This window comes from Lygodium microphyllum, chromosome 22, assembly GCF_053477565.2.
Source record: "Lygodium microphyllum isolate KBCC chromosome 22, Lygodium_microphyllum_v1.1.10, whole genome shotgun sequence".
NCBI classification, from domain to species: Eukaryota; Viridiplantae; Streptophyta; class Polypodiopsida; order Schizaeales; family Lygodiaceae; genus Lygodium; species Lygodium microphyllum.
The window spans coordinates 112,489,473-112,502,329 of record NC_141156.1 but is presented as its reverse complement, the minus strand read 5'-3'; the positions used below and the strand labels follow the sequence as shown (position 1 = coordinate 112,502,329).

The 12,857-nt window shown below is 41.5% G+C and overlaps 1 protein-coding gene across 1 annotated transcript; it reads left to right on the top strand.

The window, feature by feature from the left end:
- The first annotated feature begins 6,472 nt into the window (after positions 1-6,472).
- LOC148017519 (transcription factor MYC2-like) lies at positions 6,473-9,401 on the top strand. Its single transcript, XM_087663013.1, has one exon. The coding sequence runs from the start codon at positions 6,599-6,601 to the stop codon at positions 8,861-8,863; it is 2,265 nt and encodes a 754-aa protein (XP_087519139.1). The 5' UTR covers positions 6,473-6,598; the 3' UTR covers positions 8,864-9,401.
- The last annotated feature ends 3,456 nt before the right edge of the window (positions 9,402-12,857 follow it).

Sequence of the window (12,857 nt, the reverse complement as noted above, 5' to 3'; positions counted from 1 at the left end):
ATAAAACATGTGTGCCAAATGGAGAACTACTAGGTCTAATTAATCCTCTGTTAAGCAATTCTTCAATTTGATTTTGAATTTCTTTCTGTTCAATTTGGTTATGCCTATATGGTGCTTTACATGGTGGTTGTATACTAGGAATTAAATCTATTTTGTGATCTTCAGGACGTGAAGGTGGTAATCCAAGTGGTAAATCATCAGCAAAATAATCTTTAAATTGAGCAAGAAATTGTTTATGCCTAGGATGCATATGTTTTTCTTTAGCTTGAAGTTCATTTACCCATATTAAATAAGATTTACTACTTTTACGTAATGCACGTTTAGCTTGAGTATGAGTAAGTAGTGGAAGATTATTAGATGCATGCATACCATGCAATGTGATTTGTTTTCCTTGAAAATAAATTTTAATTAAATGCGTAGAATAATCTATGTCAGGATTATACTGATGACTCTAAGGTATACCTAAGATAATATCACTAGACTGCAAAGGTACAACTAGGAAATTTCTACGTTCAATATATTCACCAAATTTAATTTCTAAGTTATGCACTTCTTGTGTTCCATTATATCTTGTGCCTAGGAATGCTGCTTTAATGCGATAATGTGTAGAAATAGTTTGTAAATTCAATTCTTTCACTAACTTTGCAGAAATAAAATCATGTGTGTTACCATCATCATTTAAAATAATCTTTTCTTAGTCAGGCATTTCCTCACGTTCTTCTTCTTCCATTGCTCCAAGATAATTGATATGAACAGGTGGCTTTTTCGATTGACAATTGGCTACTAGATGTCCAGATTGATGGCATTTGTAACAAACTATGGGTTTGGCTTTAGATACATTGTTGGTAATGGCAGGAAGTCTAGGAATATTGGGATTTGGCTGTGAGGATGGCTTAGGGTTTGGATTGGTATTTGATGGCAAAGCAGGTGGTCATGTCCAAGACTTACGGAATGAAGATGGAAGAAAACGACTTTGATTGAATCTTCTAAATTTTGAATTGAATTGCTTGGAACCATAGTTACCATTAGTTTGAAATTATTGTGGACGCTTGTCTCTTCCGCGAATCTTGTCTTCAGTGTCATGAGCCAAAGAAATTGCATCTTCAAGGGTTGTTGGCTTGAATATATTGACTTCATCATAGTAATGTCCAAGTAGACTGGACATAAACTTGCGTTTGTGAGTCGCTTCAGGTACATCTTCGAGCATGTGTAGTTGCAGTAGGACATTCCAAAAACATTCAATGTATTGGAAAATAGGTTCGCGATCTCTTTGCTATAGAAGATCCCATTGCTTTATGGCTTTTTCATGGAATTGAGGAGGAAGGAAATTCTGCAAAAACTTCTTTTGGAAACTCTCCCAGGTAGTGGGACAATCAATGCTCTTGCGAACCACAATCCACCATAGAGATGCTCGATCGACTAAATGATTAGTGACACATTTAATTTTCTCTTTCTCAGCATATGTCTCTTCATGGAAGTACTCATCAAACTCACTGATAAATGCAAGTACAGTCTTTCCATCTCAAGCTCCATTGAAAGTACGAAATTTGAAGTTTCTTTTACTTATCTTTGTTTCTTTGCGGATGGATTGGGCTTCAAGCGTCGCATCAATGGTACATCGTATAAGATCTTCGGGTTGCAGTCCATCTTTGTCGGTGGTAGATCATTGCAAATTGGCCAATTGAACTTGCAAAGCTTGTCGGGCTCTTCGTTTTTCATCAAGCTACATCATAATCAAATCTAACTTTTGTTCCATCGTTGGTTCGGGTAAATCACCTTCAGCCATAAAATCGTCCATGTTTTATTCCGTCATCTTGTAAAGTCCGAAAGACCTCACACTCTCGAAATCTGATTAGCGGGATGAGCGTATCTCAAAGGCGGGTATACAAGGCTTATAAATTTTGTTCGGCTTTTATAGTCTTCCTCTTTTGCAATTGCGGTATTCGTTGTCTTCATAGAAGTTGCGTATAATCTTCATATGAGCTGCGTATGAATTTCTATGTTTGCTGAAACTGGTTCAGCAAGTCTGTAAATAAGAACAGGGTCTTCCAGAGAGCAATAAACGATTTCTGTGCTTCTGCGTGTGAACAGACTTTATGGGAGTGGTTGGAATAAGTCTGTAGTGACTTCTGTGACTTGCAAAACTTGCAGGAGTAAGTAAGCTTGGAGGACTTAGTAGACTTAGGAATTTTAAAGCTTATGTAACTAAGCTTTAGGAAATCTAACTATCAATGAATTCGATTTAGGAGGGGGGCGTTTTTCGCCGCCATTGCTAACGTCGAGATGTCGCTATTGCTGATTATCAAATTCTTGGGATTAAGCTTTCTTATTAAGCTTAATAATAAGCTTTTTAACCTTTGAATTAAAGCTTTTAAGCTTTTAAGCTATGAAGTCTTATCTCTATTTGAAGACAACTTGATGTAGGAGATATCCACGTGGTCCTCTGCCTCCTCAGGCTAGTCCTTCGCGATCAGAGAGTGCAGAAGGGAATTCTTGACCACCAGGAATACACCCGTATTGACCGTTCGCGATGAAACTGACTATAGAGCTCGATCGTTCTAGGAGCTCCGCCTTCGTGCAAGATGGTAAGCGATTGGAAGCTCTCGATCTCAGCTTCACTCTGATACCACTGGTGCACAGATCGGATGCCGTAAGCGCGCGTAGTGAGCGTCAGAAGGTCCCCAAGAACAAAATAACTCTACTTTTTACACACAAATCCATGTAGAAAGCTTACACGACATGAACAAGAGACCAATTGGGTGCAATCTCCCCCCATGCCTTGTGTGAGCGCTCTATAAAGCATGTATTTCATATATTAATTATCTTTAAGCTCAAATAATAGCCCAAATTACAAAATAGCACGCTTTAGCTTTTGAGTTTGCTTTTGTGCCAAATAGAAATAAAGCTAATGGACGCCCAAGAAGTTAGGCGTACCCAAATACAATGTCCAAATACAAATATCTAAATCGTGCGCCCATGCCCATACAAAAATAATAAATAAATATTGAGCGCCTTGATAAATAAGCTTGACAAAATAGAGGCACCATGCCTAAGATATGCGCCCATAAAAATATTGACGATAATTTGAATACACGCTATCCTCTAATGCTTTTCATTGCCACTGCTGTTATCTCTACACATCAACTGAAGCATTCACAATCGTTAGTAAAATAATACAATTAAACCGACAAAAGTGAATACCTAGTAGTCTTCAGCTACATAAATAAATTGGTTAGAAATCAATCCTAACCTTAATTTATCACGAGTGCGCACTCTAAACTCATAAACATTTATTAATTTAAATATGTATTTTGTGGAATCACCCATGTACACACTAAATTAACAAAACACCTGAAAAGGATAGGCGTCCCCATCGACTTCTCGCACAAAGAATCCACTTTGTGTATGAGCCCCAGTAATAAAAGTTTACGGAATCCACCGTAAAACCTCACGGAATCCACCGTGTAATATGCCTCCTGGCATCAAGTAAAGACACGAGACACGCTAATTAAGATATGTCTCGCGGTCTTGAACATCACGACCAATATCATTTTCCATTTTATCTATGTTACGACAAACACTTGGTTTTTGTTCTCATTCTCTTTTTCTTTCTTAATTTGTTTGAGAAGGGATTTCTTCTCTTGTAACTCAATAAAATTAACGTCAACGAAAGTTTTGGTTTTCTCCTCCTTTCTTTGCGCTCTTTGTTTTATGTTCTCTCCCCTTTCTCTTTCTTTCTTTGTTACCCCTCTCTTTGTTTCTCTCCACCCCCTCATATTTTCTCACTCATTCTCCTCTCTCCCTCCCTTTCTCTCTCTTTCCCCATTTCTTTGTTATCTTTCATGTTTATTCTCTCTCTCTCTCTCTCTTCCTTTTCCTTTTTTTTTCTCCCTCTCTCATTTCCTCTTTTTCTCTTTCAATGCACCTCATTCTCAATAAAAGAAACAAAATGAAGAAGAAGAAAGAACAAGAACAAACCAAGAATAAGATGGATTGTTCGTCTCCTCTCTCTCTTTCTTCCTCAATGCAGCTCATTCTCAAGAAAAACAAATAAAAAGAAGAAGAAAGAACAAGAACAAAAGAGGCGGATGGATTGTTTGTCTCCTCTTCGCGACAAATCCTCTCTTTGTTTCTCTCCACCCCTGCGTGTTTTCTCACTCATTCTTCTCTTTCCCTCCCTCCCTCTCTCTCTTTCTTTGTTATCTTTCATGTTTATTATCTCTCTCTCTCTCTCTCTCTCTCTCTCTCTCTCTCTCTTCATTTTTCTTTTTTCTTCTTCCTCTCTCATTTCGTCTCTTTCTTCCTCAATGCACATCATTCTCAACAAAAACAAACAAAAGAAAAGAAGAAAGAATAAGAGCAAACCAAGAGGGGACAATGTACTCACCGCAAAGACCTAAGGATGGATTCTTTGTCTCCTCTTTGCAATGGCCCCTCTTCTTCCTTTGTGCACTTTCTCCTCTTCTTCGCGAATGGCGACAGTAGTGGCAATGACAACGAGAAGCTCTCCTTCTCTCTCTTTCTCTCTTCCTCTCTCTCTCCCTCCCAAAGGCACGATCTCTTTCTCTCTCTCTTTCGCTCTCTCTCAAACTCTCTGCAGCAAAATACATCGCTCGGGTTTTGCTCACTTTTTTTCTCTGAGTATCATCGCTATTTGCGTCACATTTACGCAAATAGTAACACCGCTAATGCAACTGCTCGTTGCTATGCCTCTATATCCTTGTAAGTGGTTAAGTTTCACATCCATAGTTGTCTTGTCATTGACTAGTTTCTTCTTTCCATTCTACTCCTCCTCCATTGGATCTCTTAAGAGATGCCATTTGTTGGTTCACTCTTTGCATGCACGCATATATTTAGAGGGAGAGTGGTCATATGCCACGTGGGAGATTTGTTTCCTTAAAGGGGGGCCTCAATGGCCTCTAATGCCAAGTCCACATTCTCCTTCTACACCAAGTTCACCCCCTTCCTTGTCACTTTTCAAAACCAAATATGACCTATATTCATTTACTTCATGAGAAAGGGAGGGAAATGGGGAATGTATCAAGGATGCTTTTACATGTGGAGGGTGGGTCCTCTTAGAATGTTACAATTTACAAAATATTTACTTAAAGAGAGTACCTATTATCGTACATACAATGTAACTTGAAATTTAATCCAAACATATTTGTAATGAACAAAATATCTATCGTGAAGTTAAGTGATGAGAACTCACTTAATGTTTACAAAAAACCAATTTTGGTAGAAAACACAAAAGCTGTTAGCTAAAATATTTGGAGGGGTTCTTGAACCGAATTACATGAGTTTGCAGTTGTTATAAGTAAATATTTCGTAAAGTTCAAGGTTTCAAACCTCCTTTAAATTTTGAAGTCCCTTCTCTGAAAGAGGCTTTGTGTAGGCCCAAGTTTGTAGCTTGCCACAAATCTCAAAACACAATTGAGCGTTTACAAAAAACGCCAAAGTTTGTAAATCATAGCCTTGTTTGCTACATGAATGGAATCTTGTTTTGCTGCGTGGAATGCAAAGGGCATAGTTTGGCTTCCCTTGTGTGAAAAGTCTTTAATTTTCATAAATCATTTTACATTAAACCTTGATTTTTCTTGATATTGGACTCAACTTTTTTGAGTTTTATCATCGTCGATCATGCCCATGGGAGTGGGGACAGCGAGACCCCACTCCCCCACAAGAGCAAGGGTGGCGGGGTTTTCTTACCCCTCAATCCCCCTTACTAATTTCTAAACCATTGACAGAAGGTTGTGCTATCTCAATGCAAAGAGGGTTAATGCATGCGATTCGGACCTGTTTACGAGGTTCAAGAGCCAATCAGCTCTGCGATTGTGTGACATTGTATTGATGGTTGATTTTGTCATTTTATTAAAAACCCTTGTGTTTGGTGAGTAGGTGCAACCCCAAAGAGATGTTGTTTGCATAAGCTTGAATCGTCTTAGCCCCGATTGGCCTTGGTGCGACGGGGCTCTTATGGGGCTTAAAGGGACTCAAAAGGTGTGATGATCATTACGTATCTCGCGAGACTTGGGTCAGCACTTAGCGTAGCATAGTGTATATGGGAGGGATGGGATAGCCATTGCTAGACGGCACGCGGAGTGTTTTGGCTTTGGAAGCCGCGGGTGTTGGAAGGTGGAACGATTGTCGTGTGCGACAAGACCACTAGTAACTACGCTAAGGCTAAGTTCTAAGGACATAAAGTAATACATTTGTCGATTTGGCAATCGGGACACGTCACGCCCTCGGGCCCCATGGAAAACGCAGAAATGGCATTGAAAACGACAGGACGGCTTTGAACTTTGAAGCAGGCAGCCGACCCATCTGAAAAACGTGTCGGAAAAGGAGCTGGCAGCCCAATTGGAATAAATTGAAATTGAAATTGAAATTTAAAAACAAAAAGAGATTTTCTTCCTTTTTTAATGGCTTTCCCGTTTGAATATTATCAACAGCAAAAAAATTGCAGCACCATGTCTCTTGTTGCCCTCCCGAGTCTCCTCAGAAAGAAAGAGGAAACTCTCGTATACAGAGTCTGCAGATAAGCGGCCCTTCGCCCTCCCGCCCTCCCGACCTCCCTCGCGCGCCCCCTCCGCGGAACATGCAAACCCTCTGGGACGATGATCAGGCCTTCATAGAAGCCTTCATGGCCGGCACCCAGCCCGACCATCACGCCCCGCAGCCTGCCTCTGTGGCCGCCCCTGGAGACCACACCCGCCTCGCTGCCACCGCTGCCATCTCCGCCACCGACGCTGACGATCACCTCCAGCTCCGCCTCCAATCCCTCGCCGAGTCCGGCCCCGTCTCCTGGACCTACGCCATTTTCTGGCAGCTCGCCGCCGCCCCCACCCCCACCCCCACCCCCGCCCCCGCCTCCGGCCCCGACACCACCAAGCGGGATCCTGTGCTTGTCTGGGGAGACGGCTACTTCAACCCCCATGCCGCCGGCCCAGAATGCGCTCGTGCTGCCTCACAGGTGAGTGAATCCGATCGCCAGCTGAGAAGGAAGGTGCTCCGAGAGCTCCAGATCTTCGTCGGTGGAGAAGGTGATGATGGATTAGGGTTAGGGTTAGGATCGGATGCTGCATTTGATGCCGATGTGACAGACTCGGAATGGTTCTACCTGGTTTCCATGATGAATTCTTTCCCCATTGGCTTTGCAAGTCCTGGCAGAGCCTTTGCCATATCCCGTCATGTATGGCTTACTGGACCGGATTATGCTCACTGCATGCATTGCCCGCGTGCGCAACTCGCCTTGAAGCTTGGCATCCATACTATTGTGTGCGTCCCGACCTTGGGTGGTGTGGTGGAGCTCGGTTCCACTGTTGTTATCCCTGAAACTCTAGGGTTCTTAAGGAGCATCAAGAATGTATTTCCTGACTGCTTGTTGAAATTTGAGGCATTGCCCTCTGGCCACGGTTTCCCTTCTGCCATCTCGAGTGATCCATCAACCTCGGCACTGGCATATAGAGGTAAGTCTATTCATGGCCTTGCTTCCAGCCACATTTCTAGCAATTCTGCTTCTTCAACACACCTGCAAAGGAGGTTTTCAGGAGAAGCATCCTGTTCCAATGCTGCAAGTGAGAGCAACCAGGAGCGTCCATTTAACCAAGAGACATGGAAGGCTGCACCATCAGAGAGCTCTTATTGGAGTCAAAGGAGTGAAGTTGGGGATACTGCCGTTTTTCCCGAGCTCAGGATGACATTAACTGAGACACAATGTTCCAATCAGAAAGGGAAAGGTGCGGGAGCGCAAGGCCATAGCCAGTCTACTTTGACAAACATGTCAAAGCCCTTTGAATGTTACGGGGCTATGGCAGTAGGAGCTTGGGGATCAGCTTCTTACCAGAATGTGAAGGGCCCAGAACTGAGCTACAATAGTTCTATGGATACCGCAGTTATCCAGAGCCACAGCCATAGCTACTCAATGGAAATGCCAGAGGTTCATAGCTATTATAGCCATGGGGCCAAGCTGTCAGGAACATTGGAAAGCAAGAATCTTTCTCAAGTTTCAGAAGTCAACGGTTGTAATCCGGGTCAAAAGTCTGTAAAAGGCATTTCCGAGAGCCAGCCTGGAAATGTAAGGCTGCAGGGAACAGACAAAATGGGACAATCAGAAAGAATAATTGAAGAACCATCTTCAATGACAAAGGGAACTGCAGGCCCTATAGAGTTGGAAGATGTAGAGGTAGACACCTACATTGAGGAGAAAAAACCAAGGAAACGGGGGAGAAAGCCTGCGAATGGCAGAGAAGAGCCTTTAAACCATGTTGAAGCTGAACGCTTGAGACGAGAGAGGCTGAATCAGCGTTATTATGCTTTAAGGGCAGTTGTACCGAATGTGTCAAAAATGGATAAAGCTTCATTGCTAGCTGATGCTACAGCATATATACAAGAGCTCACGGGCAAAGTCCACAAACTGGAACTTGAAAAGAAAATGCTTCTTGGGCAAGTAGAAATAGCCAAAAAGAACGTGCTCTCATCGACTACAGAATCTCACTTCTCAGATCAGAGACACTCTCTTATGGGTTATGTAGCAAGAGGTCATAGTAGTGCTGCTGGTGGTCAGTATAAAGGAAGTACTCCTGTGCCTCCTTGCCCAAGGTGCAGTTTTACAGCAAGGGTGCATGTTGTCCCTGGAAGGGAAGCCCTTATAAAGGTTCAGAGTCCTTCACAAGGCTACCCTGTTGCGAGGGTCATGCTGTTATTGCGAGAGCTGCAACTGGAAGTTCAACATGCAAATGTATTTACAGTCCAGAATTCAAATCATCAAACAATTGTTGTCAGAATGAATGGTTCCAAGTTATATACTGAAGATCAGCTGACAGCAGCAATCATCCAACTAGGAGTCCAGTGCATTTGTTAAAACAAAGGCCTTCTCATGCGTTCCTTGTGCATGGGTGTGGAAGCTCTGGCCAGGGCATCTAAGCTGCTACTGCTATCTGGTAGTGTCACTATCCACATGTAAAGGCGACACACCTTTAACTTTTGGGTAAAAACACCCTTGAAGCATTGTAAAATGTTATGCAAGTAAACTGGAAGTGTCTTTTCACCTCCTGTCCTCATCTGCATTGGCTTTCTTGGATTGTTCTCAAGATTTACCTTGCCTGATCTAATTTGCATTTGCAACTATCATAGTTACCTGGAACGGGGAATGGGAATCGGGAACAGGAGCCCCTGGAACGGGGGGAACGTCCAAGGTGTAGGAACGGGAAGGGGGGGGGAACGGCACATGTCTTAAGTGCCCTAAATATGCCCTACATGACCAAGTTGTCCCAAAGAATGTCCCTCTAATTGCCCCAATACCCCTCAATGTTCCAAATTGACCCGAATGTCCCAAAATTGACTCGATTACCCCCATAGCTCCAAATTGCTCTGAAATTAGACAATATAAATGGATGATTACCTTGGAATTGAGAATAGGTTGAAATTTGATTGTGATTTGCAAGAGTTCATAATGCATCAAATTTGAGCTTTGTATGGACTCCTAATTGGCTTGTGGGTTGTCTTTACACTTTGAATATTCAATGTGAGAGAGAGAGAGAGAGAGAGAGAGAGAGAGAGAGAGAGATTAGTGTGTGCACATTAGGCAGTGGAGATAGGTGAACATGTGGTAGGAGTGTGATACAAGCAAAAAGAAAAGACGTGGAAAAATGTAAATTTTTGGTCAACAGGCCTAGAACGGCCGTTCCAAATAGGGAACTGCAAGGAACGTTCCCTAGTCATTTCACCTCCTCCAAGGATTTGGAACGCGTTAAACCGTTCCTACAGGCCGGAACGGCCGTTCCCTGTTTCTATGGCAAACTATTAAGTATCCTGGTAAGTGCAGACCCAATGAGGCAATAAATTTTCAACCTTGGAGACTCTGTGAGATGCACAAGTCAATGGTGGTAAGATGAAGGAAAGCCAGTCGCACTATGCAAGAGGACCCATAAGGTCCTTCTCTGACACCTCCAGCATTGAGAAATTTGTTGTCTGGCCAAAACAATTAATGAACCAAGCATTGGCAAAGAGAGTGAGTAATACCAAGCTCCAACTTGGAAATGTGCTTCTCTCACTCTGTGTATCTCCATGAATCATGTATCTGCTGGTGTATGAGTCATGCTCCCAATGTGAGGAATGTCAAGCTCCAACTTTGTTTGACTTGGAAAAGAGGCGATGTTTTCACACCTATCACACCACTTCCACTTATAAGTGTAGCTGCTAGCAAAGTGCAGATGGAAAGCTGAGAATGTGGTAAGGGATCGCCCAAGGAAAGAGGCGAACAAGAGAAGGGATGGCTCGAGAACACACCAAGTTCCTTAGCCATGAAAGAAGCACCTTGTACTGTTCAAAGTTAAAGAGCAGGCACATCCCGATGGCAAGGGAGCACCTACTAATTATATTTACATGAATTGCTGGACTCAGTAGCTACGGCAATCCACAAGTGGCTCCATTATGACTGCCTGGTTGGTGGTCAAGCGCGCACCACTGTGCAACTGCAACAACAACTCAGGTCCTTAACACACACTGATCCAATTTATAGTGTATAGCAGCTGTTTGAGAGAGAGAGAGAGAGAGAGAGAGAGAGAGTTAGAGTTGAGCTGAAGTGTGAGTAGAACCGTTTGCCACCAATGTTGTTCACATCGAGGAGCCGTATTCTTGAATCCGTCTTCCGTATTACAGTTACTAGACGTCGATATTGGAATGGTTTGCAGTGAAACAATGCTCTTAGAATGTTCTAACGTCTCCTACAATGAATCCTTGCTCTTGGTTGTATTATGCATAGTGCATCACACACTAGGGACTTTTATGATTGTTTTGCATGACTTCACCTTTGGATGACTCGAAAGTGTTTTTCATGCTTAATTGTAGTGCATTCAATCTAGGGGATTATCCTTCTAGGGTAGCTATTGTTATAAAGTAGCTCCCAACTCTTGTAAAATTCAGCTCTTGTAAAAAATAAAAAATAAAAAATAAAAAATCCTTCGCTTTTCCACAAGTAGGCTTTTATAACTTTTGCAATTTTGAGCTTATTCCTCTTGGGTTTTCCCATGACAAAATCATGAAGTATAATAAAATAGAAAAGTGTTAATGTACCGCTTGTGCGGGCATGTGCAAGTACATGAATGTATGTGTCTTACTCTTTCTACATCTCATCTTTTCATACGTTCTTTGCTCTACATGCTTGTACTCATGTTGGGAAGTAGATCCCTCAAAATGCTTTATTTGGTCTACATGCTTGTACTTTTGTTGGGATGTAGATCCCTTTAATCATTTGTGTTCCATTGCTCTCTATATTCATCTTTTCACAATGTCTTTGCTCTTCATGCTTATACTCCCCTTGTGATGGAGGTCCCCCAATTCACTCTCTACATTCATATTTTCACAAGGTCTTTGCTCTTCATGCTTATACTTCCCTTGTGATGGAGGTCTCCCAATTGTATCCCTTGAACTCTTTTGATACATTAAAAATGTCTACCAATCAATCTCACATCATGCACATTTTAACTTGGGGTTGGCCTTTGTAGTCAGTTTTCTTTTGGTAGCCATATAGGACTCTTGCCCTTTATATTTGGGTTCACTGCCAAAAACATTGGTTTAAAAAAGATAAGTGTGTAAATGTCAAAATGAGTAGCCTAGGTGGTTTCCATGTAGAGATGAGGACTTAAGTTTTAAAACCCATGGGGCGTTGGTAGGTCATGCCTTGTAAAACCATAAAATGGTACGTGTGTGGGCATCCAAATCAAAGGCCAAAGTTGCTTGAACCTTTCCCTTTGCATAAATAGAGATGGCTTAGAAACCCTATGGGGTGCTTGTTGGGTAGATCCCTTGATAAGGGCTTAAACTATATGGAGTCACTTGGTGGTGAGATGTTCTCAAGTTGTTGTAGAGCAAGCAATGGTGCTACATTGTAGCTATTTGGACCCATACATTGCCTACTTTTAACTAGGGATTACTTCCTATTTTCTAGTTAAAAAATACAATAACCAACCACATCAAGATTAGACCCCTCTATGTGGGACTATCCTTAATCAAGTAGTTAACCTTGAAAGATCACATGTAGCTCTTGGTCTTCACTTGATGCTTGTAGCATGCAATTTTTTGATTAAAGTGTGTGCATGGGTGCATGTGCACTTGTGCACACATGCACATGCTTGTTACTTTAAGACAATCAATCCTTATAGTTAGAAACTATTATTATGATTTGGATGATACATTTTTGTGATTGAATTGTGATTTTAGATTGAGTTCCATTGCTTTGTTGATGGACTAAATGCATTCAATGAATCAAATAATAACTTAAATTTTCTATGTTAATTTTATTAGCTTTTTAGACTTAATTTCTCTAGCCTTTAAAAGTCTTTCAAGGTAAATGATACCTTCTAATATTAATTATTGTTCACTTAGTGGATTAGGATGTAGTGCTTCTCATCTTCTCACTACATTTACCCTTTCTTATTAAGGGGTATAACAAGCATGGTATTCTATTTGATTTCAAAGCACTACTTAATCAAAATATTGATCATGCTAGGTGTTATGAAAGTATGCATTTAGTCACAAGGTTATGTATTAAGTTTACATACCATTGATTGATGTTTAGTCTTATACCATTTTAATCCAAGGACTTTATAATGTGGTTTATCATAACAATTTTCCAATGCAATGCACACATTGTGATGTTTACATTATGGTTTCACATGTGTGCTTGCATGTAAAACTTGAGGGTATTATGTGTTCATATGAGCTTTGTTGTTACAATCCCCCTTAAAGACACCACTACCACCTTATGAGCCTTGTATGAACACAACTCATATGAACTTCAATCTTACAATTCCCCTTACTCACACCATTACCACCTTATCTAGGGCATGCATATA

Coding starts and splice junctions, on each gene's coding strand:
- LOC148017519 (XM_087663013.1), top strand. CDS start 6,599: ATGCAAACCCTCTGGGACGATGATCAGGCCTTCATAGAAGCCTTCATG.